General features: G+C 55.9%; 1 protein-coding gene across 1 annotated transcript in view; it reads right to left on the reverse strand.

Annotated features, from left to right (window-relative positions):
- The window catches only part of CREB3L1 (cAMP responsive element binding protein 3-like 1), a 33,015-nt gene continuing 18,080 nt past the window's right edge, over nt 1-14,935 (reverse strand). Inside the window, exons 2-12 of the mRNA XM_004682875.2 lie at nt 14,544-14,772; nt 12,125-12,306; nt 9,499-9,577; nt 7,711-7,868; nt 7,045-7,194; nt 6,860-6,918; nt 6,599-6,667; nt 4,601-4,700; nt 3,346-3,472; nt 890-1,157; nt 1-739 (exon numbers count right to left, since the gene is read on the reverse strand). Of these exons, the coding sequence (XP_004682932.1) occupies nt 703-739; nt 890-1,157; nt 3,346-3,472; nt 4,601-4,700; nt 6,599-6,667; nt 6,860-6,918; nt 7,045-7,194; nt 7,711-7,868; nt 9,499-9,577; nt 12,125-12,306; nt 14,544-14,772 (1,458 nt within the window). The 3' untranslated portion in view covers nt 1-702. The remainder of the gene's footprint in view (nt 740-889; nt 1,158-3,345; nt 3,473-4,600; nt 4,701-6,598; nt 6,668-6,859; nt 6,919-7,044; nt 7,195-7,710; nt 7,869-9,498; nt 9,578-12,124; nt 12,307-14,543; nt 14,773-14,935) is intronic.

Below are 14,935 nucleotides of genomic sequence, written 5' to 3' on the forward strand. Positions count from 1 at the left end.
TTTGATGCTGCATCTTTTTTTTTTTTTTACTTTTGCCTTCTTAAAGCATGTGCTGAGCTGAAGGATGAAGCAATTTGGCAATTAAAAAGGCCCAGCAGCTGGGCGGCAGCAGGGGGAGGCCAGGTAAGAGGAGGGTCCTCGTCCTGGGGCCAGGGAGCAGCAAAGCCCGCATTAACTTCGTAAAATACAAAACAAGGGAGGGGTGACGGTAGGAGGGAGACTTGTAAAATACAATATCTTAGGGGATTGGCAATAATAAAAAATAAGGTTCATTATTTACAAACAATTTCTGTTCTTGGTCTCTGTACAGTGGGGTGGGGTGGTGTGTGTGTGGGTGTGTGCGCGCGTCTGTGTGTGTGTGTATGTGTGTGTGTGTGTGGATGGGGGGTCAGGGAGGCAGTGGTTGTGTTGGTTGTTGTGAGAAAGGATGGGGTAGCCCAGCGAGTGGTTTCTCTGAGAAGGTGGATGGTTGTAGAGGGTTTAGGGTGAGACAGAGTGGTCAGCCCAAATGTTAGGGGGGAGTGGAGTAGGGGGCCTGGAGCCAAGATCTGGGGTAAAGAAGAACTGGGGAGAAGTGGGACCCTTTCTCCTGGGGTGGGACCTCAGGGGGCAGGGGTACGAGCCGGATCCGGGTTAGTGAGTAAGACAAGCCCTCCTCCTGGTGCCGAGGGTTCGTCCTGCATCCTGGGTCTTGGCGAGGGCCTAGGAGAGTTTGATGGTGGTGTTGGGGCCCAGATCCCTGGAGAGAGAAGAGAAATCAGAAGTGACTCTGTCCATGGAGAGCCCCTCCCCCCTCTGGAAGCCTGAGTGGACCCAGGTGGGATGGCACCCTGGGAGGTGCGGCTGGGTGGGGCGCCCCATGGGGAGGGGCAGGGGGGGACCCCCCCACCTTTCATGGAACCACTCCTTGAGATGGGAGAAGTCCGGGCCAGTGCCATTTCCACCGACGTCTTTTGGCCAGGCCTCGCTCAGGTACTTGGTGGTCTCGTGGGTGCTGTCCAGGTGGTCGTGCTGAAGCGGGTCCTGGGGGTGTGGCTCCGCGGGCCCTCCAGGCTTGATTTCCCAGGCCTCCGGGGTCTCCACAGGCAGCAGGGCGCTGCGGCCGTCTTCCCAGGAGCCTGCCCCCTCGTCGTAGAACAGGAGACTGCGGGAGGGCACTGGAGAGGGGCCTGGGGTGAGCCACAGAGCCGAGAGGGCCCCCTTCCGCACCCCAGCCATGTGGGCACATTCACCGCCCTGGAATCTTCCAGACTGGACTCTGAGCCCCAGCTCGAACCCCCCCGGCTGCACGACTTCAGGTAACCCGCCTCGCTTTCTCCTTCCTGAGCCTCGGTGGGCTCATCTGAAAGATGGGGATACCGGCAGCAGCCTCACAAAGGGATGAGACTTAAGGGCGCTGACACAGGGGAGGTGACCGTGTTTAGCGAGCTTCTGAGAAGGTTCGCTCTTGCCGAGCAGAAAGGGCCGGTGGGGCATTAGAGCTGAGCCCCTCACTCCTTGAATAAATCTCTTCACTTAGTTCACTCTTGGGGTAATGAAGGGAAGGAAGACTCATTCGTGGGCTATCTGCTACCTGCCTGACACTGTTCGAAACCCTTTCACCTACCGCAAGCCAGCGTCTCACAGAAACTCTTGGGACCAAGAGTTTTTTTTTTTTTTAATAATATAATAGTTTATTTTTACATCATTTTGTGCCTTTTTCCATCTCAGTTGTATCCCCGGGGGCTTCCCATCACCAAAGCACCCTGTGCCATCACCACAGTCCAGTGCGCTTCCCTCCCCCCACTGCTTTTGATCCCACTCCCCACTCCACCCCCATAAAATGTCTCTGCTATATAGCTGTTCATCATTATTACCATTTTCTCGCCTGGGACCAGGGTATTTTAACCCCATTTCACAGGCAGGGAGCTGTGACTGCGGTTATCAGGGACATTGTCACACACCTGTTGCCCGTTGCCCTGAGCTGGGATGCAAACCCAGATGGGTCTTCTCCAAGATCCCCCTGGCCTCCCTGAGGGTGGGAAGGTGCCCCCCCAGATTGCCGGAGGCACCAGCTTTGGAAGCCGCTGCTTCCTGGCTTCCTACCACAGCTCCCCACCCCCCTCCGCCTGCAGGCAGAGGATGGGGGCGGCCTTGGGCTCTGGCTCTGTCCATCTGCGCCCCTGCTCCTGACTTCCAGTCCTTCCTCTCCTCTACAACCAAACAGGTCCCTAGGCTTTGGGAGAACCGACTCGTGGTTCTCAAGACCCTCCTTCGCCCACATCCCACAGTTGACCTGTTCTCTCCCTCTCCGAGGAGGTCGGGGAGGAGTTCACAGGCCACCTCCGCTTCCTCTTCTCCTCCCCCCCCCAGCGGCTTCCTCCCGAGGCCCCAAGGTCTCTGGTCCTCCCAGCAGCACCCCTCAAGCCGGTGCCTCCCATCTCTCTTGCCTCTCGGGTTTCCTCTTCCTCCTTCTGCCCACTCCGTCCGAAACTCGAAACTCCGAAATGGGAGGACAGTCAGAAGCTCCTCTCTAGGTCCTCCAGGGCATCTGCTGCCCCTGGAAACCATGCCGGTCCGTGCTGTGCCCTCCACCAGCCCTCCCCCTTGCCACCCCTGGGCATCTGGCCTCTCCTCTGGGGACCTCTCTTGGGAGGAGGCATTGGGCTCATTGAGGAAGCCCCAGCTCCGTACCAGTCACCAAGAACACACCACCTGCCATTTAGTCCTCGCAACACCATGCTCCGTGCTCAACATGGCACTGAACTCCCACCTTCAGACGAAGAAGCGCGTAGGGAGCTTAAGATGTGGCCCAAGGTCACTTAGTCCCTGGCAGGTGGGCATCTGTGACTGACTCTGTGCTCTGCCGTCTTCACCTCGGCACCTCACCATCCCCTGAGGGGCGGGAAATGCCCGAGCCCTTCTCCATCCACAGCAGACGTGAGCAGTGACTGCCACACTCGGGTCGGTCCTGCGGTGCCTCAGAACCCTTCACACAGAGCTTCAGGCGCCTGCCGCCATCTTGCTAGGAGTGGCTTTTGAGCAAACCTTCACTTGTTATTCAGTCACGACATACTGAAGGGGCTTTGCAGGTGCCTGTACCACGGGCACCATCATACATGAGCGTTAGGACAGGGCACCCCGTTTCCCCAAAACCTTCCTACCCAAACCACTCTTGGGAGCCAGCAGCTCTTCATTGTGGTCCCAATTCTACAACTAACATGGGTAACACGGGGCAGTTATAGACCCTCTTTGGGCCACCCGTTGCCCATCTGCAAAGGAGGCAGTGGATTGAGGTGGTGCCGACCCAAACGTGGTCCTCTCCTGTGTCTGGCTTCTACCTAGAAGCTGGGGGAGGACACTCACTTTGACTGGCCGTGTAGATGCTGTCAGTGGCCGTGGGGTCTTCCTTCACAGTCTGGGAGCTGGAGGAGAACTCAGGGAGGCAGGGCACGAGGGAGCCCAGGACCAGCACGAAGCACAAGGCTGCCACCTGGTCATGGGGAGAGAACAGCGGTCAGATCAGGAAGGGAGGGGCTGCAGCTGGCCACCCTCAGATTCTTCCCCTAAAGCCAGGAGGGGTGCAAAGAGCTCAGTGTTTTTTTCTTTCTTTCTTTCTTTCTTAAGATTTATTTATTTATGCATACAAGAACTGGGGTACAGGCCAGAGGTGAAGGGAGTGAGAGGATTCACCAGAGGCAGAGTGGGGAGCAGAACAGGTGGGCTGACTGAAATACACTGCTGAGGGGAGCAGTGGGTGGGTCAGCAGACATCTTCTGCGCCATGTGGGCCAGCTCCCTGGCCAGGGATTGAACTCATGCTGCAGTGGCTATGGACAGCTTCATAGTGCTGTGCTTTAACCTGTTGCGCCTCAAGGGAGCTCACCTCAGTATTTTTCAAGAAAGCACCTCCCAGAGTCAGCCATCCATAGACATAGACTCTCCCACCCTCTCTGAGAAGGAGGCCATTCCTGTCCATGGTAGGGGCATCTGGACAGCACCCGAGAAAAGAGAAGTGGCCAGTGTGGTGCAGGAGTCTGGAAAGGCGGAGGGGAGGTGGTCTGGGGCCAGGGAAGGGGACCCACTATCACAGCAGATTCTCAGTGGGAGCTAAGGACTGACTGACCATCCGCACCCATAGCACAGCTCTGCCGCCTGACGAGAGGGCTGCAGAGGCCTGGGGAGCAGTCAGCCAGGAGGCAGCAGCTGTTCCTTCTCAGGAGAGGGCAGGAGAACATCTGGCAGAGGCCTAGGCACCACTTTTGGGACTTTGGAATGATTTCTAATGATCTGCTCTGCCTTTTTCTCACCATTTGTCCCAGAACCCCTTAGATTCACTGAGTCCTTTGCTCCGCTAGGCCTGGGAAGCTACCTCCTCACAGGAATTGCCCTTCCACCCCCTAGCTGGGTTCACGTGAGTCATAGCACCACGTTAGAACTGGTCAGGGAAGGTCATGTTCCAGAAGCTTCCATGGGCTTGGTGAAAGAGACGAGGGTCTACAGGCACTGGGTTAGTTTACCCCACAGATGCTGCCCACAGTACTGCTTGTTCCTCGTAGCACAGAACTGGCCTGGGGGACACTTATCTTCCTATTACCCCGCAGTGAGGGAACAGTACCTACCATGAGGCAGGTCCCAGTCTGGGTGGCAGCCATCTTGTAAGGTCTGGAGATCTTGTTAGTGACCAGAGTCTGGAGCTTCTGCAGCTGCTGGAGCAGGGTCCTGAGGAGGACACAGCGGTCACCAGCAGCCTCTGGCCCAGCAGGCATCACTGCCCCCGGGAGCTCTCCAGGGAGGGCCAGGGCTGGCTCTGCACCTGATATCCACACCAGGTAGCCCTATCAGTCAGGACAGAAAAGGTCACCTGCTTGTCTTCTCTGTGGTGCAGCTTGGGCTCTTGGAGCCTGCCTGATGGTGAATGTCTAGGAGCTTCCACCCTATGGGAGCTTAGGGGTACCCTGTCATGCTACGTGCCAAAGTAGGGATTGGAGGAGGCCTGCCAAACCAGGGCTGACAAGTCCCACCTGTTTTTCTTTTCAAAGACTTTATTTATTTTAACATAGAAGAACTGGGGTACAGGCCAGAGGTGAGGTGTGTGTGTGGGGGGTGAGACAAAATGGAGAGCACAAAAGGTGGATGTACTGAAATCCACTGCTGAGGGGAGCAACGGGCGAGACAGGGGAGGTCTGCTGCGCCATGTGGGGCAGCTCCCTGGCTGACTGGTGCTGCAGGGGCTGTGGATAGCTTCATAGTGCTCAGACTTAACCCCTTGTGCGACCAGGGAGGCCCCGACCTCCTTTTTCTTATCCTACACCAGCTGCAGCTAAATTGGCCTTCCTGCTTTGTACTGCACCACACCCTGGGGTAAAATGGACATGTCTGGCATCATCAAGTACGTTAACGAGTGTCTGGTAAATAGGAGCTACCATGCTTGTTTATTTCGTTATTGTTTTGCATTTATCACAGCACCTGGCACTAGGTTAATTTATGGATTTCCATATCAGTCTCCATTACTAACTTGGACCCTCTGGGGGCAGGACCCAGCTCCACCAGTATGGAATCCCAGGACACAGGTGAACAAATCTTTTATCAGCTTTCCTGCAGTTCCCAGAATGTACAGCAGGTGGCGAAATAGCTCCAAGGGCCAGGCCCTGTTTTGGACCAGAGAGGAATCTGGGGAAGAGGTTCAAAGGTCAGCGGCAAGGGAATCCTCCCCTCCCTGAGCAGGGGACTTTCTCAAGGTCAGTCAGGATAGTGACTGGATCCCACTGGAGAAATTGGGGGAGAAGGAAGGAAAGCAGGAAAAAGCCTTCTGTTGAACACCTGCTACATACTGGATTGTTGTTATTTTAACATGTTTTTGAAATTAATCCTAGAAAATATTAAAGACATACTGTGGGTTCCTGGCTGGGCATTATCAAGGATTTGGAATATTGACAATTAAAAAAAGAAGCAAAGCTATCATGAATTGAGCATTCTGAAATGCCAATGCAGTGACTCATGGTGTACGAGTCCCATGCAACAGTGAAATTGGGGCCCAGAGAGGTTTAGCCGTTTCCTGGAGTCACGAAAATGGCAGAGCCAGAGAAGAACCCAGAGCTGTGACTCTGTGTAGCTACGATTTGCCAGGCACTATGCCGGGTCTATGCAGCTTCTCCAGCCTAATCGTATGTGTGAATTACCCAAGAAGCTTGTTGAAATGCAGACTTGGATTCTGTAAGTCTGGGGACAGTCCTGATATTCTGAGCTTCCAACAAGCCTCAGGAGACTGGAGGCTGCTTAGCCAGGATGTACACCCAGAGCCCTAGGAGAGAGGGCCGCCAGGGTTACCTGGAGGGCTTATCAAAACAGTGTGCTCCTGGCTCAGTCCTCAGGCTTGAGGCCTGAAGAGAAGCATCTAACCAGTCCCAGGATGGCGGCTGCTGAGGCCACACTTGAAAAACCACTGCTCTGGACCTTTTCCTTTCAGCGTCTCACTGGTGCTGCCCGGGGTCTGTGACGTGCAGGTGAAGGAGGGTGGGAAGCCTGGGCTTCGGGGTTCCCTGTACCTGGACACAGGGGAGGGGGCTGGACTGCCACGGAAGGGCAGGGCCTGGTAGGCTGCAGGTGACCCCACCCACCTGTTGGCATTCTCCAGGGTCTCCACCTTCTTCCACAGTTCGTTGTTCTCTGATGTAAATGTCTCCACCCTGTGGGGTCAACCAGGTATTGGCTCAGGGCCCCCCCAGATTCCTTGCTGCCCCCTCAGCCCTGCATCTCTCTCCTGTGCCCCTGTCCACTCCCTGAATGCCATTCCCCTGCCCCCGATGCCCTGTGAGAGAGGGGAGAGCAGGGTAGGATGCGGGCTGGGGTCCGGGTCCCTCACCCCCCAGGACCCTTACTTCTTTTCTAGACATTCCACATACTCCTTCTTCTTACGACGGCTCTCCTGGGCCGAGATCTAGAGGAGGAAGCCCCCACACAGGGGTTACCACGGGCCATACCGTCAGGGCTGGCATCCCCAGGGGAGCCCCCACCCCCACTCCAGGAAGCCTTGGGGCACAGCCACATCTGGTTCTTGCTTTACCTTGTTCTTGATTTTTCTCCGGACCCTCTTCAAGGCCTTCTCCTCGGCTTTGGTGAGGGGGAGTTTTGTGGGGACGGGGTAGCCCTCAGCAATCAGGGTGCGCTTCTCCTCCTCTGTCAGGAGCAGTGGCCCTGATGTCCCCTGTAATTTCTGTGGGAAGTAGGACATGTGGTGAGGAGCTAGACAGGCTGATGCTCTGCTGTGGCCCCAGTATGACCTAGTCAAGGCAGCGTCTGAAATGCTGCCTTGTCTGAAAAGGGGGTACATCTGAATTCAATCCAATCATCTGTATCTCGTGTGTAGGTCTGCTGGGAGCCTCTAAGTTTGGCACTCAGCACACTGTTGGGGAGGGAGCTCCCTAGATCCTACCCTTGAATCCACCACCTTCCTTAAACAGCATCCCCTCAGGCCCCTCCCAGGGCTCAGGCCCTAGCTTCTTGTTCTGGGGGGGACCCTGGGCCTCCTCAGTCCCCCTGGAGGTTGGGAATGTCGAGTTCCCTCCGCCTCCCTGTTTACCATGAGGCAGGATCCAAAGATCTTCCTTCCCATCTGCCAGGGGGCACTTCTCAGGCTGGGGGCTCCCCAGAACTGTCCCCCTTGGTCATGTGCTGGGGTGGACTAACTCGACTCCTGGCCTCCAGGGTCAGCCCACCCCCAGCTGCTTACGTGAGGGGCGGTGAGGAGTGGGGAAGTAGAGATGGCCGTGGAGGAGCGGGCCACAGGCCGGACGGGGCTGGAGGGAGGCAGAGAGCGGGGACTCTGGGAGCCGTCACTGTCACTGCCATGGCTGCTGGGAGGCGTCGGAGGCATCTGTACCAGGTCCTCTGGGGAGAGCGGGGGAGCAGGTTAGCAGGGTTCCACCCCAGTTCTGCTTGGACATCAGAGAGGAGCATCCCATGGGCCTAAGCCAGACCCTGGCATGATGGGGGACAGGCTGCTGAGGCTTGGAGAAGCGGGACACCAGAAGGCCCTCTACCAGGTCCCAAAGGTGAGCCGATACCCCAGAAGCTGGTTCCCGACAGCTGCCTCAGCCTGACACCCCATGGAGGCCAGGCTCCTTGACTTGGGTTCTTAGGATTTCCTCTCCCATCTTGGTCCAGGATCTTTAAGCCTCCAGGCTACCCCAGGGGTGACTGGAATCTGCCGGGAGTTGGAAGGGGATCAGCTGGGCAAGCCCCAGCCCCTGTCCTTCCTTCCTTTCACCCCATGCTGTTTAGCCACAAGGACCCCAGACTTCCCACCCCCAACTTCAGGGTTACAAGACATAGGCACCGGCTTCAGCCTGGAGCACTTCTCCACAGCAGCCCCCTCCATGCTATGGCCTCTGGGGGTCGGGGAGAGGCTGGGCAGAGCAAGAGGATCCTAGCTGTAGGGAGAGCTCCCAGGGCAGCCCAGAATGTCCAGATCATTCCAGGCATGGCAACCTGGAACATTGCTGGAGGAGAAGGAGGTGCCGCATTGCTTTCTGCAGGGCCCTCTCTCCCTGCTTTGATGACTTTCAGTTACCTTGCATAGATCCGTCCCAGAAAGAGCCCTGAGCTTGGAGTCAGAGACCTGAGTTCAAGTCTTGCCGCTTGTACCCCCAGCAGTATGACCCATGGTTATGTTCCCTTAACCTTGCCTAAGCTTCCCTGCTGCAAGGGTGGACGCCTCCTGCTTGGGCAGCTGGGATGCAGTGAGCTAATGCACATGACTGTGCTTTCCCAGCCGAAGGGCACTCTGTTGGGCAAGGTGCTTTCACGCTGGTCCTCTCCTGCTCTACGTATCTGGCTTCTCTCCGGGGCAGTGAAAGCTGGGCCTTGTTCCTCTTTTTATACCGCTGGCATTAAGCCCCGGGCCAGATACACAGCAGATACTTAATCAGTGTTTGATGAGTTGATGACTTAAAATCTGGAAAGGTTCAGTTAGCCCTTTTTCCTTTTGGCCAGCTCGGTCCTTTCTATTTCTAGTCAGTGCTAGAAGCTTCCTCTGTTTCCCCTCTCAGGTCCAGGATACATTCTGGGGCTCCTGGGGATCCTTGGCATGGACACACCATCCATGTCAGTGCTGTAAATTGGTGCTTGGCTGGTGGCTGTGTGATCTACTTGGGTCCTGGGGCTGCCTTCTCTCTCTTGGCCTCCCTAGCTCCTGGGACTGCCCGATGCCCAGTGCATCCTTGTTGGGTGGGTGGGTAAGTGGGGAGAGATGGGGGCTGGCTGTCGGCTGGATAGACGGGTGGTCAGGTGAAGAGATGGGACAAAAGGACGAACAGATGGCTATAAAGTGGGCTTCAGTTAGTGAGTAATGGGTGGGGGTTAGCAGAGAGGGTGAGAGGGAATTGTGACTAGCAGTGACAGTGGCCGATTAGGTAAGAAGGGGATAAAGGACAGAGGATGGGGAACGGCCAGGGCCAGGGGCGGACATTCTGGGTGCTGAGGGCGATGGAGAGGGGTCTCCCTCCCTGCACACACTCACCTGGTGTCACTTTGAGGAACTGGTTCACCTCCTGGGGCTCTGCTTTGATCACTGGCAGTTGGGTCATCTCTCCTGGGGCCTGAAAAAGAGGTCCAGCTCTATGAGCCACCCGTGGGGCTGTCCCTGCATGTCAGCCACTGCCCCTCCCTCCCGAGGCGGTGGTCTGCCCTCACAGTGGCAAGGCGGTGGGGCTCAGGGCTCAGGCAAGGCCATGGGGAGCAGAGGCTAGGTCTCGAGCTTGGGCCAGCCAAGTCACACCTAAGAGAACGGCGGGCCAGTAGCATAGTTTAGGCCATCAGCTCCGAGAAGGACGGTTTCCTGTGGCCTCTGAGGTCAGCCACTTTCTCTGTGGAGCCTGATCCTACTACCCTGACGCCGGCACACAGGGCTTGGCCTGGCGGCCATCACGATGGCAACTTTCTCGCTGTTCAAGGAGTGGTAACTGTGCAGGTGAAGGAGGCACAAGCGAACAGGGGGTCAGAGAAAACTCACAGGACAGCTGGAGTCTGAGATGAGTCAAGGTGGTTCCAGGTAAAGGGTGGGGAGGGCAGTAAGAGCAGGGTAAGGCCTCTCTAGTAGAGCGACAAGCCCAAATAGCAGGCAGAGGCCCAAAGAGTTTGTGGCTGGATCTGCAAACTGCAAGTATTTCGGGGTGTCCAGAGTGCAGGGGAGTGTGTCAGGGATGGAGAAATCTTGGAGGTGAGTGGACCCCAGGCCAAGGGGCTGAAGCAACAAGTCCCTCATGGGTTTTAAGTTAGGAATTGCTAGAATTAGACTTGTGCTTTAAACAAACAAGCATCTCTATTTCCTTATATTTCAATTTGTTGCCCCAGAAAGGACTAGAAGGTTCCTTCCACGTGACTAATGATACCTGGAGTGTTTCCTTCGAGAAAGGCAGTGTTTGCTGCATCCCCTGTGACTACAGCCAGCAGAGAGAGCCTTGATATCAGGGTAGACACAGAATCCCCCCGGCAGTAAGCATCCTTGAAGGTGCAAGTTGACAGGGCCTTGGTCACATCTACAGATGAGGGACCGTGATGCAGGAGGTGAGGGCACCTGTGTGGGTCGCTGTTGACAGTGCCAACTCCAGGCACCTGGGCCTTCCACGGAGGCCTGATGACCTCGCCCGGTGAGGGCTTTGCAATGGGGTGGCTGATCTGGGAAGCAGCTCTTTTGTTCTTGACTGTGAAGCTGGGGCAAGATGCTTCCATTTCTTTCTCCAAGGCACGTGCCCAATCTCCGAGATGTCTTAGGACTGCTTTGGTCACAAAAGATCCTCCACGTTGGAAGCCCACACTTGACCTTCGGGTCAGTGGGGATGTAGAGTGGGACTGACCTTCCTAGCCTTTGGCCACATAATTTTTTTTAAAGATTTATTTATTTATTCATACAGAATTGGGGTACAGGCCAGAGATGCGGAGGGTGAGAGGATTCACCAGAGACAGAGTGGGGAGTAGAACAGGCAGATAGACGAAGTTACACTGCTGAGGGGAGCAGCGGGTGGGTCAGGAGAGGTCTGCCACGCCATGTGGTCACCTCTGAGGCAGGCAGGGATCGAACTCATGCAGAAGTGCCTTTAGCTTCTCAGTGCTGTGTTTTAACCCGCTGCACCACCAGGGAGGACCCACATAATTTTTTTTTAGAAGATTTATTTATGCACACAGGACTGGGGTACAGGCCAGAGGTGCAGGGGCAGTGAGAGAATTTACCAGAGACAGAGTGGGGAGCAGAACAGGCAGATGTGCTGAAATCCACTGCTGAGGGGAGCAGCAGGGAGACAGCAGAGGTCTGCTGCGCCATGTGGGTCAGCTCCCTGGCTGGGGATTGAACTCGTGCCGCAGTGGTTGCGGATAGCTTCTTAGTGCTGCGCTTTAACCTGTTGCGCCACCAGGGAGGCCCTGGCCGCATAATTCTGATCAACGGAGCTGGGTAGGCCACAGGGGTTGGGGCAGCCACCCCCTGGCTAGGGATTTAAGATGATCCTTGAACAGGAGAATCTTGGCGCCAGACCCCCTTGTAGGTAGTTCTTGCTCTCCCATTTTGAAGAGAAGGAAACAGAGAGGAAGATTCAGGAAGATGAGCTGCTCAGAGCATGAGCGAAAGCTGGCTGGGAACCAGGCAAGGCCTCTCCAGGGCCCGACGTCTGGGTCTGACACTTGCAGAGGGTTTTCGCTTTCAGTTTTTTGGCCTGTAGTAAATGCCTTTGTCTATCCATTCTCGGGGAGGGTGGGGGCTGGATGAGAACGTGGGTTAAACATATTAATCTCATGAATGTAAACAATTGTGCTACAGCACAGTTTTTGTCTCTTCATTTTGTCCACTCTTTGTCTTTCAAAATCTTGATGTTCAAGAAAATTAAGTGTCCAATGTCTGAGACCTTGGACAGGGCCTCTGACCCCCAACCCTGGCTGGGACCCAGTTTTCTTCCACACACAGTGAGGAGGCCAGTTTACCCCATGGGCCACCAGGAGTGGCGAAGGGGCAGGCAGCCCAAGCGGAGGCAAAGGCCTGGTCCCGGAGCCCTGACCCTCAGTGTGGAGCGCTGCTCCCTGTTCACAGCGCCCAGGCTACCTGGGGCTTTGCAAACCACTCCCCACGGAGCCCCCCAAACAGCTCCCAGGCTTACCTGGTGGGGAATGGGCAGCCTGGAGAGGGGGCTGAGGCCCAGCAGCGGGGTGGCCATGGCGGTGGCAGCGGCCATGGCTGAGGAGGCGGCCAGAGGGTCCACGGGCAGCTCTGGGCTCTGCTCCTGCTTCACCATGACGGAGCAGAGTTTGTGTCCCAGCACCCATGCTCCTTGTTCTACATCTGGGGGGAGGGGGCAGGACCCAGGCTCAGGGGACTCCCGAAGCAGAGGGCTCAGCCCCTGTCCTCCCCCCTCGGAGCTGCTCTGGACTGGACTGAGGAGAGATGCTAGGGTATAAGACAGACAGAAAGGGGCCCTTGGGAGATGAAGGGCGGAGGAGACTGCGGCCAAAAGAGGCGGAGGCAGCTTGTCATTTCACGCTTTCTAGAGTGGGCTGGGCCTACAGACCCGGCCCCTCCTGGCTGGCTGTGTGACCTTAGACAAGTTGCTCAACCTCTCTGAGCCTTAGCTTCTGCAACGGGAAAGTGTCTGACAGGAATTAAAATCTTGACCAATGGTGGTTCTAGTTGCATGTGATTGTCACTCAGCCACTATTTGCAGAGCACTGCAAGGTGCTGGGTCACCAGCAGTCAAGAGTAGCTGGAATGGAAAGAGGAGGGGAAGGTGGGTTCCAGAGGCCAGCACAGCAGGGTGGCGAGGCCTTGAGGCTGGGCTTAGTGTGGATTTGTAATGGGGAGTGGGAGGCTGGGGCCTTTCAAGCATGCTCAAATCTGTAATGTTAAGAAAGATCACTTGGTGGCAAGGCAGATGGATACAGGGGGCCCTCAGAAGGCTTTGAAATTGTCCAGCGAGAAGGCAAGGCCTAAACAAGGCAGTGGCAGTGGGTCAGGGAGCACCAGGGGACTCTGGACTTTGGGGCCCTGGCTATGGGTGGGGTGAGGGCTTAGCAGCTGTCTGATTCCACCTTGGAGGTTGGTCGCACCCTGCGGGGAGTCTGTGTGCCCCAGCTCTGGGCCACAGGCTGCCCCTGGGTTCTAGGAACACCCACAATCTTCCCAAATTACAGGGCCAGCCCACAGGCCTCCGGGAAGCTGCCCCCTGCAAAGGGCCCACAGACAAATTGCCCTAAAAATAGACTTGGGGAGGCTGAGGAGATTTTGGGCTGGCCCAGCAGGGCGGATGGAGAATCTGCCTCCAGGGGAGACTGCCCACACCCTGCCCTTCCTCTGGCTGGGGCGGAGACCTCAGCAGCCACAAGCCCTGAACCACTCACAACCTCACAAGATGTCCCTGCCCTCACAGAGGTGGGTCAGGGAGGGGGCACAAGGCCTGTCTCTGGCCCTGGAGAAGCCTCGCACAGCCTTAACATCTGGATTCACATCTCCTTCCCAATACTCCTAAGGGCAGGTACCGCCAGCCTGCAGCGCCCCTCTCTGCTGCCTCAGTAATGGTTCTCATTAATACCTGAGAATTTGAAGAGATTCCCTCAAACCATTGTCCTCTGAAGGCAAAGGGAATGAGAACCCCGCTCACTGTTCTAGCCACAATAGAATAACTAAAACCTCAATACAGTCAATGAATATAGTCCTAATTACTGGTATACATTAATGTGCTGGGCACTGAGCTGATGACTTTATCTTTCTAAAAAATATATAAAAAGAGGTTAAGTAATTTGCTTAAGATCACACAACAGAGGCACCAGCATGCAGCCGAAGGCTGGCAACATGGTGCTGGCAATGGTGTACAGTTTAAGATCAGGGGGCGTGCTTACTCTCGGGTCGCTGCTCTGAGCTTTACTGTGCATGTGACCTCAGAAAATGAAGTCTCATCTTCCTTATTTAGAAAGGGATTATAATAAAAATGGTTCCTGCCCCACCCGACAGTCTGAGAATCGAGATCATGAAATGAAGGTACTTTGTAAACTGGAGAGAACAGCAGCGATGTTTATATTATGCCCATCTGCAGATGAAGAAACCGAGGCTGGCGGTACCTGCCCTTAGGAGTATTGGGAAGGAGATGTGAATCCAAGAGATGTGCCCATGATCACCTAGCCAAGGGTTGCCTATATTTGTAGAAACTGGGGTACAGCCTAGCATTGATTACCCAAGGAAGGGATCAAAGGAAACTTCACTTACAAGAGGTGGACAGTGGGGTGCAGAATTCTCCCCCAGGTAATATCTCATGGAATATGAGCACGCGAAATGTTCTAGAGTCTTGGTAACTTGTCTACATTTATTATTTGCTTCCCCCACCCCCATTTCCGCTAAGTCAGCGATTCTCAGTCTAATCAGTATATCAGAGTCACCGGGAGGGCTGGGCCTGAGAATCTGCATTTCCAACAAATGTGGTGTTTATGGAGGAGTCTCCACCTGTGAGACACCCCTCTGGCCCCTGGGAACTTCCTCCCCGCCTGGGCCCCCTGGGCTGTGCTGCAGGGGTCCTTCTGCCCCTCTCTTACCTTGGGCGGTCTCCTCCATTTTGATGGGCACCAGGGGACTCTGAGGCGCTGAGTCCCCGCTCAGAGAGTAGCTGTGCTCAGCCTGGATGCCCGGTGTGGGGGAGTCCAGTTCCATGTCCAGTAGAGGGCTCTTCTCATCCAGCACCGGGTCATCGAAGAAACTGCTGAACAGGTCATTGGAGAAGTCCTCCATGCTCTCTGCGAAGTGGTCCAGGTGCTCAGGGAAGGGCTGGAGAGGAGCAGCGGGTGAGCTCGGCTGGGAGCAGGCTGCAGGGACTGCTGAGGGAGTGGCCCAGCCTGCCCGGCCACCGCTGCCCTGTGGCATCCCCCTTACTCTGGCCCTCATCTCACCTCCATCATCACCAGCCTCCCCACTGCTCACATCCCCAGTA

Source organism: Condylura cristata, unplaced genomic scaffold, assembly GCF_000260355.1.
Source record: "Condylura cristata isolate star-nosed mole 26May11 unplaced genomic scaffold, ConCri1.0 scaffold00015, whole genome shotgun sequence".
NCBI lineage: Eukaryota > Metazoa > Chordata > Mammalia > Eulipotyphla > Talpidae > Condylura > Condylura cristata.